This window comes from Chlorocebus sabaeus, chromosome 8 (assembly GCF_047675955.1).
Source record: "Chlorocebus sabaeus isolate Y175 chromosome 8, mChlSab1.0.hap1, whole genome shotgun sequence".
Classification (NCBI taxonomy): Eukaryota; Metazoa; Chordata; class Mammalia; order Primates; family Cercopithecidae; genus Chlorocebus; species Chlorocebus sabaeus.
Genome location: NC_132911.1, coordinates 144,281,376 through 144,300,890, shown reverse-complemented (window position 1 = coordinate 144,300,890; position 19,515 = coordinate 144,281,376). Strand labels below are relative to the sequence as shown.

General features: G+C 49.6%; 2 protein-coding genes across 3 annotated transcripts in view; one reads left to right on the top strand and one right to left on the bottom strand.

Moving 5' to 3' along the window:
• Positions 1-4,466: 4,466 nt before the first annotated feature.
• LOC119624784 (uncharacterized) lies at positions 4,467-17,906 on the bottom strand. 2 transcript variants are annotated; one of them, XM_073018380.1, is made up of 3 exons: positions 12,921-17,906; positions 5,798-5,910; positions 4,467-4,875 (listed from the first exon to the last, which is right to left on the bottom strand). In XM_073018380.1, exon 1 carries the CDS (start codon positions 17,301-17,303, stop codon positions 15,783-15,785), a length of 1,521 nt encoding a protein of 506 aa, XP_072874481.1. In that variant the 5' UTR covers positions 17,304-17,906; the 3' UTR covers positions 4,467-4,875; positions 5,798-5,910; positions 12,921-15,782. The 2 variants fall into 2 exon arrangements, with proteins under 2 accessions (XP_072874481.1, XP_072874480.1); XM_073018379.1 differs by having other exon boundaries at positions 5,798-17,906.
• The window catches only part of AGO2 (argonaute RISC catalytic component 2), a 119,784-nt gene continuing 116,654 nt past the window's right edge, over positions 16,386-19,515 (top strand). The window contains exon 1 of the mRNA XM_037999843.2: positions 16,386-16,569. Coding sequence (XP_037855771.1) covers positions 16,548-16,569 — 22 coding nt within the window. The 5' untranslated portion in view covers positions 16,386-16,547. The remainder of the gene's footprint in view (positions 16,570-19,515) is intronic.

The following is a 19,515-nucleotide window of genomic DNA, read 5'->3' as shown; positions in this document are numbered from 1 at the left end:
AAAAACTGAAAAATTGGCCGGGCACCATGGCTCATGCCTGTAATCCCAGCACTTTGGGAGGCTGGGGCAGGCAGATCACGAGATCAGGAGTTTGAGACCGGTCAGTATGGTGAAACCTCATCTCTACTAAAAATACAAAAATTAGCTGGGTGTGGTGGTGCGTGCCTGTAGTCCCAGCTACTCGGGAGGCTGAAGCAGGGAAATCTCTTGAACCCTGGAGGCGGAGGTTGCAGTGAGCCAAGATTGTGCCACTGTACTCCAGCGTGAGCGACAGAACAAGACTCCATCTGAAAAAAAAAAAACTAAAAAATTAAGTGGGCATGGTGGTGCATGTCTGTAGTCCCAGTTACTCAGGAGGCTGAGGCAGGAGGATTGCTTGAGCCCAGGAGTTCAGGTTTACAGTGAGCTATGATCACCCACTGCAGTCCAGCCTGGGTGACAGAACAAGACCCTGTCTCTTTAAAAATTATAATATTTGAAATGTAACTGGAGTGTTATCTCGGACTATCATTTTCAAGATCTACTGGATAAAACCCAGATAAAGCTTCTGTCCAACATCATACTGGGTGGGCACTGATTAATGAAGTAATTAAAACTGATTTTATTAAATCATTTTAATATGCCGTATTAAAATGCTGTAACTTTGGTCAATCCTCATCTTATTTCATCTTATCAAATGCTTCATATTTTCTACTCCTAACAGCAAAAAGTAAAAATGATATGTGAGCTTCCAGAGTGATTGTGGTGTGTATATATATGTGTGTGTGTATGTTTATCTATACACACAAACATATATATACTTTTTCTTTAAAAAAAACACAGTGAGGCCCTCCTTTGCAGAGTGATTGTTTTTTAAGCAGTGTGTGACTTGGTTTCTTTACATTCATAAGAAAATCTGGTCATGATATTTAACAGCATGGATGGAGTTACTTCTGATTTTTATATTTGATTTTCATTTAATAAATCCCCAAAGCCAAAAAAAAATCATTATACATGTTCACACACATTTACCAAATGAATATCATGCTTTCTAGCATACTCCTTACTTCGTAACTTTCTACTCTAAGCACACATTATATTGTATTATTATAAATTATGTTAAAGTGGATACAGTATGATTTATTTTCTTGCTCTTGTAACATGGTAAAATAGATACATTAATTATATATCATTTTAATCCTTACTTGACTGTATTTAGCAGTCTATCTTACAAATACATTTTGTATTTCTCCGTGGCTTCTATAATAATCCTGGATATGTGTATTAGCACATTTATTTGAATTGAAAAATGAAGTCCCGTAACAGAAAGTGAGTCTATCTGGCTTTCTTGTTTGACAAGGGGGACGGGCTCTGCAAATCAGATATCAGATGCCATATTTTTCCATAAATTGAATAAGCTAAATCTACAGTTATAACTTTGACAAAAATGTATTAATATTTAAAGAAGTAATATAACTTTTACTTAAAAAACATTTTATTGCAACTGGGCAAGGTGGCTCAACCCTGTAATCCCAGCACTTTGGGAGGCTGAGGCGGGCAGATCACCTGAGGTCAGGAGTTCAAGACCAGCCTGGCCAACATGGCGAAATCCTGTCTCTACTAAAAATACAAAAGTTAGTCGGGTGTGGTGGCGGGCGCCTGTAGTCCCAGCTATTCCAAAGGCTGAGGCAGGAGAATTGCTTGAACCCGGGAGGTGGAGGGCAGTGAGCGGAGATTGTACCACTGCACTCCAGCCTAGAGCAAAAAACAAAAATAAACAAAAACATTTTGGCCAGGCGCGGTGGCTCACACCTGTAATCCCAGCACTTCGGGAGGCCGAGGCGGGTGGATCACAAGGTTAGGAGTTCAACACCAGCCTAGCCAAGATGGTGAAACCTTGTCTCTACTAAAAATACAAATATTAGCCAGGTGTGCAGTGACAGGCGCCTGTAATCCCAGCTACTCGAGAGGCTGAGGCAAGAGAATCGCTTGAACCCAGGGTGGGGGTGGAAGGTGCAGTGAGCCAAGATCATGGCACTACACTCCAGCCTGGGTGACAGAGTGAGACTCTGTTTCAAAAAATATATATATTTATTGGCAAAGACATAAATGATTTCACAATATTTTTATGTTCCTCACACCTTACTGAACATATTAGGTTAAACTTGATCCTTTTAAATTAATATTAGATATCAGCCTCAGAAAATTCTTTTTGTTTTCATTGAGGTAAATGTACATACAGTGAAATGCACAGTTTAATGAATTTTGACAAATGCATACACCTGTGTAACCATCACTCAAATTGAGACACAGAACATACTCATGGAGAGTTCCCAGCCCACAGGCAAACACCGTTCTGATTTCCAACAACATAGATTAGTTTTTGCCTGTTCTTGAATTCACATCAATTGAACATACAGTGTGTGCTTTTTTGTGTCTGGATTCATTCACTTAACACAATGTTTTTGGGATGCATCCATGTGGTGTTTTTTGTTTTTGAGACAGTGTCTCACTCTGTAGCCCAGGCTGGAGTATAGTGGCGCAATCTCAGCTCACTGCAACCTCTGCCTCTTGGGTTCAAGTGATTCTCCTGCCTCAGCCTCCCGAGTAGCTGGGATTACAGGTGCCTGCCACTGCACCTGGCTATTTTGGGGAGTTTTAGAGAAAGGGTTTCATCATGTTGGCCAGGCTGGTCTTGAACTCCTGACCTTGTGATCCACCCGCCTCAGCCTCCCAAAGTGCTGGGATTACAGGCATGAAACCACGCCTGGCGTATAATTTTATTTTTAATTGCCGAATAGTATTCTATCGTGTACATAGACTACAGTTGGTTTACCATTCTCCTATTGATAGACATCTGATTGTTTCCAGTTCGGAGCTGAATGAATAAAGTGGCTGTAAACATTTGTGTACAAGTCTTTTTGGGTAGGTATGTTTTTATTTCTTTTCCTTTTTTTTTTTTTTTTTTTTTTGAGACAGGGTCTCACCCTGTCACCCAGGCTAGAGTGCAATGGCATGATCCGAGCTCACTGCAGCTAGGCATCCTCTTGTCTCAGCCCATAAAATGGCGGGATTACAGGGATGACCCACTACAACTGGCCAACTGTTTGCTTTTGTGAAGGTCTGTTCAAATTTTTTGCCTATTTTTAAAAACTATTTATTTATTGAGATAGGGTCTCAGTCTGTTGCCCAGGCTGGAGTGCAGTGGCTCAGTCATGGCTCACTGCAGCCTCCACTTCCTGGGCTCAGGTGATCCTCCCACCTCAGCCTCCCCAGTAGCTGGGACTGCAGGCATGCACCACCACATCCGGCTAATTTTTGTATTTTTTGTAGAGATGCAGTTTTGCCATGTCACCCAGGCTGTTACCCATTTGTAAAAAATTGTTTTATTTATTTATTTTACAGTGAGTCTCACTGTGTTGTCCAGGCTGGTCTTGAACTGTTGATCTCAAACAATCCTCTTACTTCAGCCTTCCAAGTAGCTGGGATTATAGGCGTGAACCACTCCACGTGGCCTTTTGCTGGTTTTTAAAAATCAAGTTGTTTATTATTGATTTGTAGTCATTCTTTATATATTCTGGATATAAGTCCTTTGTTAGCTATATGTATTGCAAATATTCACTCTCAGTCCATGGCTTGTCTTTTTCTTTTCTTAACAGTATATTTTGATGAGCAATAGTTCTTAATTTGAATGAAGTTCAAATTAACACTTTTTCAACTACTTAGTGCTTTTTGCATCTTCTCTAAGACATCTTTGCCTGCCCCAAGGTTGCACGATATTTACCATATTTTCCTCTAAAAGCTATCTCACTGCAACTTAGACCTCCCAAGTCCAAGCGATCCTCCTACCTCAGCTTCCCAAGTAACTGGGACTTTTCCCCTTTTTTTTTCTTCTTGAGACAGGGTCTCACTCTGTCACCCAGGCTGGAGTGCAGTAGCATAATCAGAGCTCACTGCAGCCATGAACTACTAGGATCTAGGTGTATGCCACCAAGCCCATCTAATTTATATATTTTTTATAGAGACGGGGTTTCGCCACGTTGCCAGGCTGGTCTTGAACTCCTGGGCTCAAGCAGTCCTCCTGCCTGGGCCTCCCAAAGTGCTGGGATTACAGGCATAAGCCACTGTGCCCCACCATATTAGTTTTATATTCAGGTCTATGATTTGTCTTGAATTAGTGTGAGGGATGTGAGGTGGATGTTGAAGTTCATTATTTTCCATATGGAAATCCAATTATTCCAGCACCATTTGTTGAAAGAAATATTTCTCCATTGTCTTGCCTTGGTACCTTGGTCAAAAACCTATTGGCCATTTATGTGTGGATTTATTTTTAGACTTGCTATTCTGTTCCACTGTTCTCCTCTGTTCTTAGGTCTATACCACATTGTCTTGATTACTGTAGCTTTATAACGACTCTTGAAATCAAGTGTAGTCAGTCTTTAAATTGGCTATTGCAAGTCATCCAATTTTGTTCTTTTTCTCCAAGATACTTTATTTTTGGCTCTTCTAACTCACTTGCAGTTATATTTACATTTTGGCACCAATTTGTCAACTTCTATGTTTTAAAAGGCCCTTGGGATTTTGACTCAGTTAGCTTTCACTGTGGAACAGCACACGTTCACCTCGAGACACCTCTGTGCATTAGCTGGCGGTTGCGTGATGCAGCTGCATGTGGCTGGGGGGCTCTGCCTCCAGATGGACCTGGCTTCACATTCTCTCGGCGACCAGGCTGAGGAAGATGCAGGGAGGAAGGTTTCTCTAGGCCCCCTAGCTGGGACCAACCCCGCAGCCAGACGGGGCAACTGCATGTAAGCCTCTCAGGGCAGGACTGCTGACATCCTGTCCACCGCTGGTAGTCACATGGTTGAGCTCAGCACCACTGGGCTGAGGAATCAACTGTAAAGGCAAGGGAGCGATGACTTTTGGACAGTAATCTCATCTATCACACCTTTCTGCAGACACCCAGACTCAATTCGGGTCACAAAAGATCCTTTTTTTTCTCTCTCTCTCTTCTTTTTTTTTTTTTTTTTTTTTTTTTGAGACGGAGTCTTGCTCTGTAGCCCAGGCTGGAGTGCAGTGGCCGGATCTCAGCTCACTGCAAGCTCCGCTTCCCGGGTTCCCGCCATTCTCCTGCCTCAGCCTCCCGAGTAGCTGGGATTACAGGCGCCGCCACCTCGCCCGGCTAGTTTTTTTGTATTTTTTTTTTTTTTTAGTAGAGACGGGATTTCACCGTGTTAGCCAGGATGGTCTCGATCTCCTGACCTCGTGATCCGCCCATCTCGGCCTCCCAAAGTGCTGGGATTACAGGCTTGAGCCACCGCGCCTGGCCTCTTTTTCTCTTATTTGAGACAGAGTCTCGCTCTGTCACCCAGGCTGGAGTGCAGTGGCGCGATCTCGGCTCACTGCAAGCTCCGCCTCCCGGGTTTACACCACTCTCCTGCCTCAGCCTCCCGAGTAGCTGGGACTACAGGCGCCCCCACCACGCCCGGCTAATTTTTTGTGTTTCCGGTAGAGATGGGGTTTCACCGTGTTAGCCAGGCTTGTCTCGAACTCCTGACCTCAGGTGATCCACCCGCCTCGGCCTCCCAAAGTGCTGGGATTACAGGCATGAGCCACCGTGCCTGGCCACAAAAGATCCTTTTGAAAGCCAGGTGACTTCAGTTGTAGCTTCCATCACCCTGAGGCAGGACGACTAAGTGGCCAGCTGTGGGTCCTCACCCAGAACTGTCGGTAGGAGAGCACCATGCTAGTTCTGGAGGATAGCCTGGGAGGGGTCAGAGCACTGAGTCACTGTAACAGAATTTCCTTCCATTCTCACCCATGCTTCCTGGGACCGCAGCTGTAAGCACTGACATTCACAAACATGGGGGATGGAAAAGAATTGTTGAAGAGCTCTGAGTCCAGCAACGGGCCATCCGGTTCTTCCTGAACCTGGGAATGAAAAAAAGAAAGGTTCACTATTTTCCTTAAGAGATTATTTCCAACAAAAATGTATACCTAACGAGGGACACTTTCATGACTAAGATTATTCAAACTTTGTAATACATTTGTGTTTGATTAGTTGTATTCTGACAATTGTAATAAGTAAACCCAGAAGAATTTTTTCTAACACTTGGTCTCACAGGAAATAAAAATGTAAGATTTCAATTTATATATACTTTTTCTTGTAGACAAGTATATAGCATAATAAGATTTTCAAACATAAAAGAATTTCCTTAGGATAAAAATATGTGGAAGAATTAAAATGGAAAATGGGTTCTGTGAGGAAAAGAGCAATGTGAAATATTAAAGAAGAGGTGGCTCCGGTACAGTCCTCCATGCCCTCAGAGTCAACCAACTGTGGATGGAAAATGTAGTCAGGCCTATGATGGTTATCTCTGTACTGAAGGTGTACACACATTTTTCTTGTCATTATTCTCTAAACAATACAGTATAATTATTTACTACATGGCATTTCACATTGTTTTAGGTATTAGAAGTAATCTAGGCCGGGCACGGTGGCTCACGCCTGTAATCCTAGCACTTTGGGAGACTGAGGCGGGCAGCCTCAGGTCAAGAGGTCAAGAGCTTGAGACCACCCTGGCCAACATGGTGAAACTCCATCTCTACTAAAAATACCAAAATTAGCCAAGCATGTGGTGGGCGCCTGTAATCACAGCTACTCAGGAGGCTGAGGCAGGAGAATCGCTTGAACCCAGGAGGCTGAGGTTGCAGTGAGCCGAGATCGCACCACTGCCCTCCAGCCTGACAATAGAGCGGCACTCCGTCTCAAACAAACAAAAAGTAATCTAGAGATTATTTAAAGCACGTGGGAGGATGTAGGCTATATGCAAATACTGCACCATTTTACATCAGGGACTTGAGCTGTGCATTTCGGTATCCACTGGTGGTCCTGGAACCAATCCCCCACAAATACAGAGGGACAACTACACTGTTTTGACTGGATTATATAAGATATCAAATCGATATGGTATTTTTCTTTTCCATCTGGTTACATTTTTTAAAGTGATATGACAGTTTTATTTTTAAGTGTCAATATTTACAATGTTCCAGAAGTTGTATTCTTTGTAACTATTTAAACGTACATAATATTTTAGGTGTCAACTTAATATGTAAGGGGGGTAAAAAAACATTTAAAATGACATTTGGGGGTATGTAAACAAAACTGAAGACTGCCGATGCCGAGTGCATTCAGTGTACGGTGGAGTCAGAAGAAACCCAGAGACTGGCTACAGACTCCCTGCTGTGATCATGCCACTGTACATGTTGGGACCAAGCTACTGGGTTCCAGCTTGGCTGTGGGATCCCTCTGCCTCAGTTTATCATCAGAGGATGAGGGTAAGTGTTCTGAGGCTCGAATGAGTAAATACTCATGCAGTGCCTCGAACAGGTACTTGGGCCAGAGAAGCGCCCTGTGCCAGTGTCTGCCTTTTGATGGAAATGCATCTCTTAGGAGGCGGTGCAGGAGCCCATGGGCTGTTAGGTCATCTTCCCATGGCCCCGTGCCGAGTTCTGCTTCTTCAAGAAACACAGAACAAGACTCTTCCCTTCTCTATATGTGAGCCCAATAAGAGTATATTAGTCCACTTTGGGCTGCTATAACAAAATATCATAGACTGGGCGGCTTATGACCAACAGAAATGTATTTCTCATAGTTCTGGAGTCTGCAAAGTCCAAGATCAAGGCACCAGTAGATTCAGGGTCTGCTGAGGGCCTTCTTCCTGGTCCATAGATGACAGCTTCTCCCTGTATCCTCATGCGGTAGAAGGGGCAAGGCAGTTACCTGAGACCTCTTTTTTTATTTTTATTCTTTTTAGAAATGGAGTCTTGTACTGTCACCCAGGCTGGAGTACAGTGGTGTGATACATCTTATTATAACCTTGAACTCCTGGGCTCAAGAGATCCTCCCACCTCAGCATCCCAAGTAGCTGGAACCACAGGTGCGCACCACTGCAATGGGCTTTTTTCCCCTCCCCGCCCAAGACAGAGTCTCACTCTGTCACCCAGGCTGGCGTGCAATGGGGCAATCTTGGCTCACTGCAACCTCTGCCTCCTGGGTTCAAGCGATTCTCCTGCCTCAACCTCCCAAGTAGCTGGGATTACAAGCCCACACCAACATACTGGGCTAATTTTTGTATTTTTAGTAGAGACGGGCTTTTACCACGTTGGCCAGGCTGGTCTCAGGTGATCCACCTGCCTCAGCCTCCCAAAGTGCTGGGATTACCAGGCATGGGTCACCATGCCCCGCCGGCTAATTTTTTTTTTCAAGACAGTTTTGGCTGTGCATAGTGGCTCATGTCTGTAATCTCAGCACTTGGGAGGCCGAGGCTGGTGGATCACTGGAGGCCAGGAGTTTGAGACCAACCTAGGCAACATAGCAAAAACCCATCTCTACTAAAAATACAAAAATTAATCAGGTGTGTTGGTGCGCTCAGCTACTCAGGAGGCTGAAACATGAGAATACAATTGCTTGAACCCAGGAGGTGGAGGCTGCAGTGAGCTGAGATCGCACCACTGTGCTCCAGTCTGGGTAACAGGGAGACTCTGTCTCAAAAAATAAATAAATAAAATAAAGAAAAAGAAAAAGAAAAAAAAAAAGATGGAGTCTCGCATTTTTGCCCAGGCTGGTCTCAACTCCCGTTCTCAAGCGATTCTCCCGCCTTGGCCCCTTGAGGAGCTGGGATTATAAGTGCCAGGCAAACAAGGCCTCTTTTATTTTATGTATTTATATTTATTTTTTGAGAAAGGGTCTTGCTCTATCACCCAGGCTGGGGCGCAATGGCATGATTTCAGCTCACTGCAACTTCCGTCTCGTAGGCTCAAGCGATTCTCCCACCTCAGCCTCCCAAGTAGCTGGGAGTATAGTCGTGCGCCACCATGCCTGGCTAATTTTTGTATTTTTCGTAGAGATGGTTTTTTGCCATGTTGGCCAGGCTGGCCTCAAACTCCTGAGCTCAAGTGATCCACTAACAGGGCTTCTTTTATAAGGGTGCTAATCGCAATTGTGAGGGCTCCATCCTCATGAAACAATCACCTCCTAAGGGCCCCACCTAATACCATCACCTTTCATGTAAAGATTTCAACATACGCATTTTGTTGGGGGAAACACACACTTAGATGATGGCAAAATGTTTGAAACAGTGACTCCTCCCACCCACTGCCTGAAATTGTCCTGTTATGTGATTGGACTGTATCCTGATGCTTCTCAATTCTGATGGCCCTCTTCCATGTGTGATGCCACTGGGAAATGTAGGCTCTTGAAACAGAGGAGCTTAGGAGAGTGTTGGGCTGTTATGTACAGAGTATCCACTAAGGGACCAGGCCCTCATCAGGAACGGGACACATGTGCTCTCACTGTTGGTCACAACCAGCCATGTTCCCAATGAGGAGGCCACACCAGTCTCAGTGGGCTCACAGGGTATCCAGGACTGGGTTCCAGAGCTGCACACCCCACCTGCTGCCTCTTCACAGAAGCGGGACATCTACCTTCCTCAGGCTAGTGTTGGCGGAACAAAAACACAAAGCACAACGTCAGTGCCGTGCCGCTTCCTGTCACCCCAGCGTCCCAATCCATGAGCTTGCCGTCTCCCTCCATTGTGATATTCTCAGTCATGTTTCACAGATTTCTGTGCAGAGGTTCTGTACATCTTTCTTTTCATTTGTTCTTCCATTTTTAACTTTTCTTTTTTCCTTTCTTTTTTTTTAGTTTTTTTGATGGTCTCCCTCTGTTGGCCAGGCTGAAGTACAGTGGCGTGATCACAGCTTACTGTTGCCTTGAACTCCCAGGCTCAAGCCATCCTCTTGCCTCAGCCTCCCAATTAGCTGAGACTACAGGTACGCGCCACTGTGTCCAGCCTCATTCTATTTAAATTTTATTTTTAGGCCAGGCCTGATGGCTCATGCCTGTAAACCCAGCACTATGGGAGGTTGAGGTGGGTGGATCACTTGAGGCCAGGAGTTCAAGACCAGCCTGGCCACCATGGCAAAACCCCGTCTCTACTAAAAATACAAAAATTAGCCAGGCGTGGTTGTGCACGCCTGCAATCCCAGCTACTTGGGAGGCTGTGGCACGAGAATTGCTCGAACCTGGGAGACAGAGGTTGCAGTGAGCCAAGACCACACCACTGCCCTCCAGCCTGGGTGACAGAGTGAGACTCTGTCTCAAAAATAAATAATTTTTTATTTTTAATTGTCAGTATATAGAATTATGGTTAATTTTAAAATATTGATCTTATAGCCAAAATCCTTGCTAAACAATGTATCAGTTTATTATTATTATTATTATTATTATTATTATTTTGGGTCAGAGTCTCACTCTGTTGCCCAGGCTGGAGTGCAGTGGCCGGATCTCAGCTCACTGCAAGCTCCGCCTCCCGGGTTTACACCATTCTCCTGCCTCAGCCTCCCGAGTAGCTGGGACTACAGGCGCCGCCACCGCGCCCGGCTAGTTTTTTGTATTTTTAGTAGAGACAGGGTTTCACCGTGTTAGCCAGGATGGTCTCGATCTCCTGACCTTGTGATCCACCCGCCTCGGCCTCCCAAAGTGCTGGAATTACAAGCGTGAGCCACCGCGCCCGGCTATATTATTTCAAAGAAACATGATGCTAGATAAGAATGATAGTATAAAGGAGTCATTGTGGAAAAGCTAAAAGTTGACAGTTGTTTACATCAGTATATGCTCGGCTTCTTTGACAATATTTACTTAATGTTTCTCCCCGTAGGAAAGATAGGTTTTGTTTTGTTTTGCTTTGTTTTTGAGACAGCATCTCGCTCTATCACCCAGACTAAAGTGCAGTGGTACGATCACAGCTCACTGCAGCCTCAGCCTCCCTGAGGGCTTAGGTGATCTCCCACCTCAGCCTCCTGAGTGACTGAGACTACAAGCACACAACCATGTCCCACTAATTTTTGTATTTTTTGTATAGATAGGGTCCCACTCTGTTGCCCAGACTGGTATCAATCTGTACTCAAGCCACCTGCCCACCTCAGCCTCCCAAAGTGCTGGAATTACAGGTGTAAGCCACCATCCTTAGTGAAAGATAGCTTTTCTCTTTTAACTCCAGAAAATGCTACAAGATGGATACACCACATCCACACAAATCTCCCAAGGACTTTGGAGAAGATGCATTTGGATGACTTTGTAACTCTTGACCTTAAACAATTTGGGGCAGCACCTCTCATTGTGCCCTGGGTGGTCCTCACGTCAGGCTTAGAAACACTAGCTGGGCTGGGCATGGTGGCTCACACCTGCAATTCCAGCACTTTGGGAGGCTGACGCAGGTGGATCAAAAAGTCAGGAGTTCGAGACCAGCCTGGCCAATATGGTGAAACTCCGTCTCTACTACAAATACAAAAAATTAGCTGGGCATGGTGGCGCATGCCAGTAGTCCCAGCTACTCAGGAGGCTGAGGTAGGAGAATCGCTTGAACCCGGGAGGTGGAGGTTGCAGTGAGCCGGGATTGTACCACTGGCACTCCAGCCTGTGCAACAGAGTGAGACTCCATCTCTAAAAAAAAAAAAAAGAAAGAAAGAAAAAGAAACACCAGCTGTCCTCAGGCTGAGGCAAAGGAAGGCAAGGGCACCCACACCTCGTGTGTGAGACACCATCCTTTGAAGAGGAACTACCTTCACAGTTAAATTTAGGGAGCTGTAAGTAAGTGTGCCAGACTAAAAGGCAGAGATCAATGCCTGCCTGAAAAAAATACAGTTTGAAAAGAAAAAAATAATAAAACAAAAATAAAATGCAGTTTGGCTGGGCATGGTGGCTCACGCCTGTAACTCCAGCACTTTGGGAGGCTAAGGCAAGCAGATCACTTGAGGTCAGGAGCTCAAGACAAGCCTGGCCAACATGGTGAAACTCCATCTCTACTAAAAATATGAAAATTAGCCAGGCGTGCTGGCAATGCGCCTATAATCCCAGCTGCTCAGGAGGCTGAGGCAGAAGAATCACTTGAACACGGGAGGCGAAGGCTGCAGTGAGCGGAGATCGCACTCACTGCTCTCCAGTCTAGGAGACAGAGCAAGGCACTGTTTAAAAAAAAAAAAAAAAAGAAAAATGCAATTTGAAAGGTGACAGAGGGTCAAAATGAAGTACCTCTTGTCTACAGATGGTTACCTGGAGAAGCAGAAGGTGTGGCCTGCATTCAGACCTGCTCACCAGTCAAGGGAACACCACGTCCAGGCCCCTCCACCCCATCCTGCCAAGGGGGCCCGGCTGGCAGACCCAGTGGAGGATGGCACTGGCAGATTTTAAAGAGGGTATCATGGCCTGTTTTTGTTTTGTTTCTGAAACAGGGTCTCACTCTGTCACCCAGGCTGGAACGCAGTGGCACAGTTATAGCTCACTGCAGCCTCGACCTCCTGGGCTCAAGCAATCCTCCCACCTCAGCCTCCTGAGTAGCTGGGACTACAGATGTGTGCCACCATGTTCAGCTAATTTTTAATTTTTATTTTGTAGTGATGGGGTCTCCCTGTGTTGTCCAGGCTGATCTGGAACGCCTGGCCTCAAGCAGTCCTCTCACCTTGGCCTCCCAAAGCACTGAGACTTTGGGCACAAACCACTGCACATGGCCTGCTTAGTTGTTTTTTTTTTTAGATAGAGTCTCGCTCTGTCATCCAGGCTGGAGTGCAGTGGCACAGTCTTGGCTTATTGCAACCTCCACCTTCCAGGTTCAAGCGATTCTCCTTCCTCAGCCTCCTGAGTAGCTGGGACTACAGGCGCGAGCCACCACAACCAGCTAATTTTTTATATTTTTAGTAGAGACAGGGTTTCGCCGTGTTAGCCAGGATGGTCTCAGTCTCCTGACCTCATGATCCACCCACCTCGGCCTCCCAAAATGCTAGGATTACAGGTGTGAGTCACCGCTCCCGGCCACCTGCTTAGTTTTTAATTAAACACACACACACACACACACACACAGTCTGGGCACAGTGTCTCACACCTGTAGTCCCAGCACTTTGGGGGACTGAGGTTGGTGGATTGCTTGAGCCCAGGAATTTGAAAGCAGCCTGAGTAATGTGGTGAAACATCATCTCTACAAAATTTAGCTGAGCCTGGTGGCATACTCCTGTAGTCCTAGCAACTTGGGAGGCTGAGGTAGGAGGATCACTTGAGTCCAGGAGGTGAAAGAGGCTGCAGTGAGCTATGATTGCACCACTGCACTCCAGCATGGGCAACAGAGTGAGACCCTGTCTAGAAAAATACAAAAACAAAAAAATAAGGTCAAGTGTGGTGGCTCATGCCTGTAATTCCAGCACTTTGAGGGGGCCAAGGTGGGAGGATCACTTGGGCCAAGCAGTTCAAGACCAACCTGAGCAGCATAGTGAGACGTGTCTCTACAAAAGTTTTTAACAGTTAGCCAGGCATGGTGGCACGCACCCGTGGTCCCAGCTACTCAGGAGACTGAGGTGGGAGGATCACTTGAGCCTGGGAAGTCAAGGCTGCAATGAGCTGTGTTTTCACCACTATGCTTCTGCTTTGGTGATCCTGTCTCAAAGTATATATTACTCAAAGAATCACAGACTATTAGAGCTGGAAGGGATCACAGAAGACCTCTACCTCCATGTTTCCTAAAGTATGCTCCATGGAACCTTGAGGTACCTCGTGAAAAAAAGGTTCTGTGGCTAAATGGGTTTGGGGCAGGTTGCATACTCTCTCATGCCCTCCTTCCTCTTTGTAGAAGCATGATTCTTCTCACTTTGCTAAAGGCTCTGAGAAGACCTGCAGACAATAAACTTATGTGTTGTTGTTTGATCCAGTGCTTCCCAATTTACCTGACTTCCCAAAGCTTCTTTAATCACGTGCAGAACATGTTTTAGGAACGAATGATTTGCTCCAGTGCCTGCATTTTAGTCTTGAAGAAACAAAGTGCCCCCAAAGCCGAGGGCTTGGTCAGCCCTGTGGCCTCAGGAGCTTGCTCTGTACTGCCCCAAACCCCTTCTTTCACTCTCATGGGGAGTTGGTGCCTTAGACCGAGTGCACCCAGCGTGCAGAACTGCAGTCCAGGCTGCTGCAAATGTCCCTGGCTGTGATTAGAGCATCTTATCAAAGCATCAGGATCCTAAAACACAGAGGAAGGAATTGTATCAGGGAGAAACACTGGGCCCAGAAGACCCAGAGTCGGCCCGGTCACCATCCGGGTGTGGGATGTGGGTCTGGGGGAGAGAGCAGCAACGGCTGGAGACATGTCCCAGCAAGCACCGAGAGGCACAGTCAGATGAGTTAAGCAGGTTCACTGATGGCAGGAGAGGCAGCAGGCAGAGGGGGCCGCACTTCTCTGCTCGGTTGGGTGGTGGATGTGTTAGCCATGCTGAGTGAGGAACACCAGAAGAAAAGCAGGTTGGGAGGAGGGTAGAGATGGGATGCGGGAATCGGGCTGAATTTCTGAACACAGGTGTGGAGGGTGGAGACCTGGAGAGGATGGGCTTATCTAGGAAAAGACAGAGGGAACCCCCCACCGGTTCCCCACCCCCGTGCCCCAGAGGGCGAACTCAGTGACTGCCCGGGCCCTGGGGATGGAGATGGGGCAGACAGCAATGGCACCCCTCCACCAGCAGAGGGCCACGGTGTCAGCCATCCAGAGAGAAGTGACACAATGAAGCCCTCAGAGACATTATCTTGCCTTGTGGAACTAAACCCTTGCAACAAAGTTCCCCAGCACAGCGCTCAAAGGAGCAGAAGGCGGGCTGAGGGGAGCCAGCGACGACAGAGCCTTCTGGGCCTTTGCCGAGGCGTACAGTCGCTGACAGCAGGGCAGGGGGCCTCAGGGATTCCGGGCAGAAACGAGTTTTGTGGATGTGTGAGGGAGACGGGGTGGGCAGCTGCGAACTGGGGAGACTGATGCGGTGGTTCATCAACAGGAAAGTGATAACATTCATGATTATTTAAAAATTCCCATGAAATACCACAGCAAAGGTACGGAAAAAGCATATACAACGTAAAAGTGCAGTTGAAGGGATGGCCGCCGAATGCAGGGCAGCACTGCAGGAAGGAACAGGCCTGGCACCTCCAAATCCCCCAGGGCTCTGCTGGGGTCACAGCCCACCCACCCCAGCTGTATTCACCATTCTGACACTTAGAGTAACCACCTTCTTGCTCTTCTGTCAATTATTTACTACTTAATGATGCATCCCTAAACAATGCAGTTTAATTTTGCCTGCTTTGGAATTTTTGTGAATGGCTAGATTCCACCCTGTGAAGATGACCACTGTTTCTCCATCCTGCCCTCGGTGGTATTCAGTGCCGTGCAGTCCAGGCTGTGATGAACAATGCCATGCACACTGCCACCCGGGTTTCCCGGTGCTCCTAACTACACATTTCAGGAGCACGTTTTGTATCAGCAACGTGGTGAAGACTGATGTCCTTTTGAGTTTTTGGAGGAAGTGCTGGTTCTCCTGCCCTTCTTCAGGGCTGTCCTCCAAGACTGCACAGAACTAGTTAGGACCAACCTGTTGGCTGCGGAGCTCCTGGCAGTCAGAACTCCTGTTTATTCTTCGCCCGGAACAGGGCCTTGCACCCAATATGCAGACAGCCGATGCCACGGGGTGAAGGAATGTGCCGGGAAATCTGGAAAAAGGCGACCAGTCACTGTAGACTGTGGGTCACCCTCTGCCTTCTAATCCTCCACCACTCAGGGGAGAAAGGAGGTAACCACAGGCTGGCTTTTCCAGGAAAGCCGCCGAAAAACAGACGGACCCAGAGGGACGGGACAGAAATGCTCGGAGGCGCACGACGGTCCGAGGAGGCCCCGACTGCTGGAATGGGCGTGTCCGCTGATCTGATCCCTGATACCAGCTACAACGTACTAAAAACTTGTTGGACTTTCTAACTGCTGTAAACGGAGGAGCTGGGTTCTGGGGCCGCGCCGGGAGGTGGCGGTGTGGTCCTGCGCGAGCGGCCGGCCGCGTTCAAGTTCAAGCTCCGGGCTGGGAGGCAGCTTCCCGACCTCCGTGTTTCTGTAGTAACTTAAAGAGCCAGGCTGGGGGCTGAGGGGCTCAGCGGGGGAGGGTTCCTGCACCCCGGGGGCGGCGGGGAAGGCGAGGGCGCGTGGGCGACCCCGCTCCGGCGGCACAGCCAGGGCGCCCGGCTCCTCCCCGTCGGGAAGACGCGGCTTCTCTGGGCGGCGGGGAAGGGTCCCCGGGGCCGCGCCCGCCCCCGCGCCATACGGGCCGCGCCGCCCCTCGGCCCTCGTCCCCGCTCCCGCCCGCGCTTCCCACCGCCTGGCCAGGTCCCCAGGCCCCTCCCCGGGTCCCCGCCCCAGGCCCCGCCAGACCCGGCGCCGCCGCCGCCGCCGCCCCCGCCCGCGCGCCCAGCCCCGCTCCCCCCGCGAGCGCGCTCCCGCCGCCGGCCGCGCCTCCCCTCCCCCTCCGCCTTCCTCCCCCGCCCTCCCGCTCCCGCTCCCGCCGCCGCCTCCGCCCGCCGCCCCGGCCGCGTCGGGTAAACCTGTTTGGAGAGGCGGCCGCGCCGGGGCGGATCGTGCGGCCGGCGGCTCCCTCGCGGCTCGCGGCGTCGGGGCCCGTGGCGCGCGCGCGGCCGCCCCTCGGCCCCGGAGCCCCTCGGCGGCGCCACCATGTACTCGGGAGCCGGCCCCGGTGAGTCCTCGCGCTCGGGGCGCCCGCCCGGCCGTTCGCGCGCTCCTGCCCGTGGTTGGCGGGCCCGGCGCGGGCGGCGGGGGCCGGGGATCGGGGGGCCGCGGGGTCGGGGCGGCGGGGGCCGGGGGCGGGCGAGCCGGGGCCGGGCTTGGGGGCTCGGGGAGCGGCGGCGGCGGGGCCGGGCCGGCCGTTTTCTCGGCCCCGCGTTGGACGCGCAGCCCCGGCCTCCTCGGCCCCCGCGAGTCGTCGGGGCGCCCCGCGCGGCCTGGGCCCCTCCCGCGCCTCGGGCCCGCGTCCCAGCGTCCTCGCATCCCCCGCCCGGGGCCCGGCGGGCTGGGGCCGGGGCCGAGGCTGCCGCCGCGTGTAGGCCCGAGGCCCGGAGCGCCCCACTTGGCCCGGCCTCGCTGCCCGCGCGGGGATGGGGGCGCCGCAGCCCGGCCCGGCCCGGCCCTAAGCGCCCGAGGGGGTGGAGGCCGGCTCGGGGCGCCCGGCCCGGGGCGCGCACGGCCGGGAGGGGAGGGGGCTGCGCGGGTCTCGACCCCAGCCGCCGCGAGTCTGAGGCGCGCTCCGTTGTGGTCCAAGATTCTTGTTGCCAGCACTTCTTCGGCCCCTTTTCCCAAGGAAAGTCTGGAAATGCTGAATTTTGGCCAATTCCTGTAGTTAGGACTGCCGCCTGGAAGGGGGAGGACGCGGCTCCCCGGAACCCTCAAACTGCGTGCGCGGCTCGTTCTCATTCCAGACACGCCGGCCTCCCCATTCAAGTGCTAATTCCTTTTACAATTTCCTAGGAGAGGTGAGGCGAGGTGGATTCCTGTAGCACCCCTTGTTGCTAGTCGGCCTTTCTCTGGAAAAGTTCTAAAAAACTTAAAGCAGTAACGCATTGTTTTTCTTTTTAAATGCAGAGTAGAAGGCGGTTTCCTTGCTGGGCCAAGAAAACGGTCAAGTGTTGTACTGCTTTTGGCGTGCTCCCACCAGGCACGTGGCTCCTGGCTCTCCCGGCCGGCCTGGCCGCTGGGACGGGGCACCGCCTGCTCCCCTTTGTCCGCTGGGCCCCAGTCGGGCCGCAGGCGGCGCAGGCGGCGCAGGCCTCACCGGGCTCGGGGCTTATGTTTACCCGGCCGGTGAGGAGGCTCGCATTCCCGATGCTGCCCTCGCTGCTGCAGACCGGCCCCAACTTGTGCGGCCGGGGAGGCCCCCTGGCCCACCTGAGTCCATTGATGCCCCCACTGCTGAGGCTGTTGGCTCTGTGCCTTGCGAATGTCGCGTCTTTTTTCTGATGTCATTTAGAAAGCTTCAACAAGGCGGAGTCTGACCAACTTTTCAAGCCATGAGGGCTATCAGCAGTTTGAAGAATGGTTTTCCCCCTACACCTGGGAGGGGCCCCAGTCCTGGAGCAGATGCTGGCCTCTGGAGGCCCTGAGTGGCCAGGCGCCCTCGTGAGAAGGGACCGGGCATCCGCTTGTGTGAGTTGGGACCTTCCAGCTCCTTCCTATAGAGGAACGCAGCAAACACGGGACTGACAGTACTACATTTGTTCAGGTTATCAGTTTTAAAAGTTGGAGGCCCAGAAAAAGTGAAGAGCCTTGAGGAAGGTCAAGCTTTCCGTGTTGTGTTTTGCGTGTTAGTTAATTCGCTCCGCTTGCGGAGGTTGGTGGTGTTTGTGAAGACAGCCAGCCAGGGCTCACAGAAGCTGAGAACTTCACCAAGGTCACGCGGCAGTGAGTGAGTGTCAGGACCATCAGTCGGACTTCCGAGCTGGTTCTCTGGGTGCCTTCCTCAGGGCAGTGCCTTTCAGGCCCTATAACCCAGACCCACAGTAAGAAGTCTCTGTTAGGGCTGGACTGGACCAGCACCTGCCCGCCTACTTGTCATTGACAGTGAGGCTTCAGGAAGAACCCCAGCTCACTGCTGTACTTGACTGTGTGCTCTGCCCTGGGATGCTGTCTTGTCGATTTCATTTGTCAGCGTACCTTGGCCCTCAGGATCCACAGGCTTGTTTCTGTCGCTCGCTGCTGTTTGGAGATTGTTGCTGTGGTGTGGGCCTGGTAGGGAGTGGACCCTCTGGAACAGGACAGTGGTTGAAAGAATAAATGTGTGTGCAGGATAATTCATAGCTAATGGCAGGATGGGAATGAACCCAAGTTTCAGGTTGTACAAACGTGCTGTAATTATAAGTCTGTGGTGCAGTTCAATTTTATGCTACACATTAAGGCTTTTAATTTTGTGTAAAAGGAATTTTTGGAATAGTCTTCATTGAGACTCTTTTTAATCTTATATTTTCTAATTTGGAATTATAAGACATTCCATTTGAATTATAGAAAAATTACATTGGGAGGCCAAGGTGGGTGGATCACGAGGTCAAGAGATTGAGACCATCCTGGCCAACATGATGAAAACCCTGTCTCTCCTAAAAATACAAAAATTAGCTGGGCGTGGTGGTACGCGCCTGTAGTCCCAGCTACTGGGGAGGCTGAGGCAGGAGAATCGCTTGAACTCTTGAGGCAGAGGTTGCAGTGAGCCAAGAGGGCGCCACTGCACTCCAGCCTGGGGACAAAGTGAGACTCTGTCTCAAGAAAAAAAAAAGAAAAGAAAAATTACAAATAGTTTTGCTACTTCCAATTGTAACACCCTTATTAGGCAACTTACTAATTTAAAAAACAGTTCACAATAGCTCTACATTATACCAATCACAAACAAATGCTGTTACTTATGTAAATGCTATTTAGAATCTGAAGTTAGAAACGTGACTGTTTTTTCCATTTTTTGAACTGAGTTATTAGGATGGGTGGATTCTCCGGTAACCTTGAACCTTCGTTGATGAACAAATTAGTTGTTTGGTTTTTCTTTTTTTTTTTTTTTTTTGAGACAGAGTCTTGCTCTGTCGCCCAGGCTGGAGTGCAGTGGTGCAATCTCGGCTCACTGCAAGCTCCGCCTCCCGGGTTCACG

Coding starts and splice junctions, on each gene's coding strand:
- LOC119624784 (XM_073018379.1), bottom strand. CDS start 17,303: ATGAGAACGAGCCGCGCACGCAGTTTGAGGGTTCCGGGGAGCCGCGTC.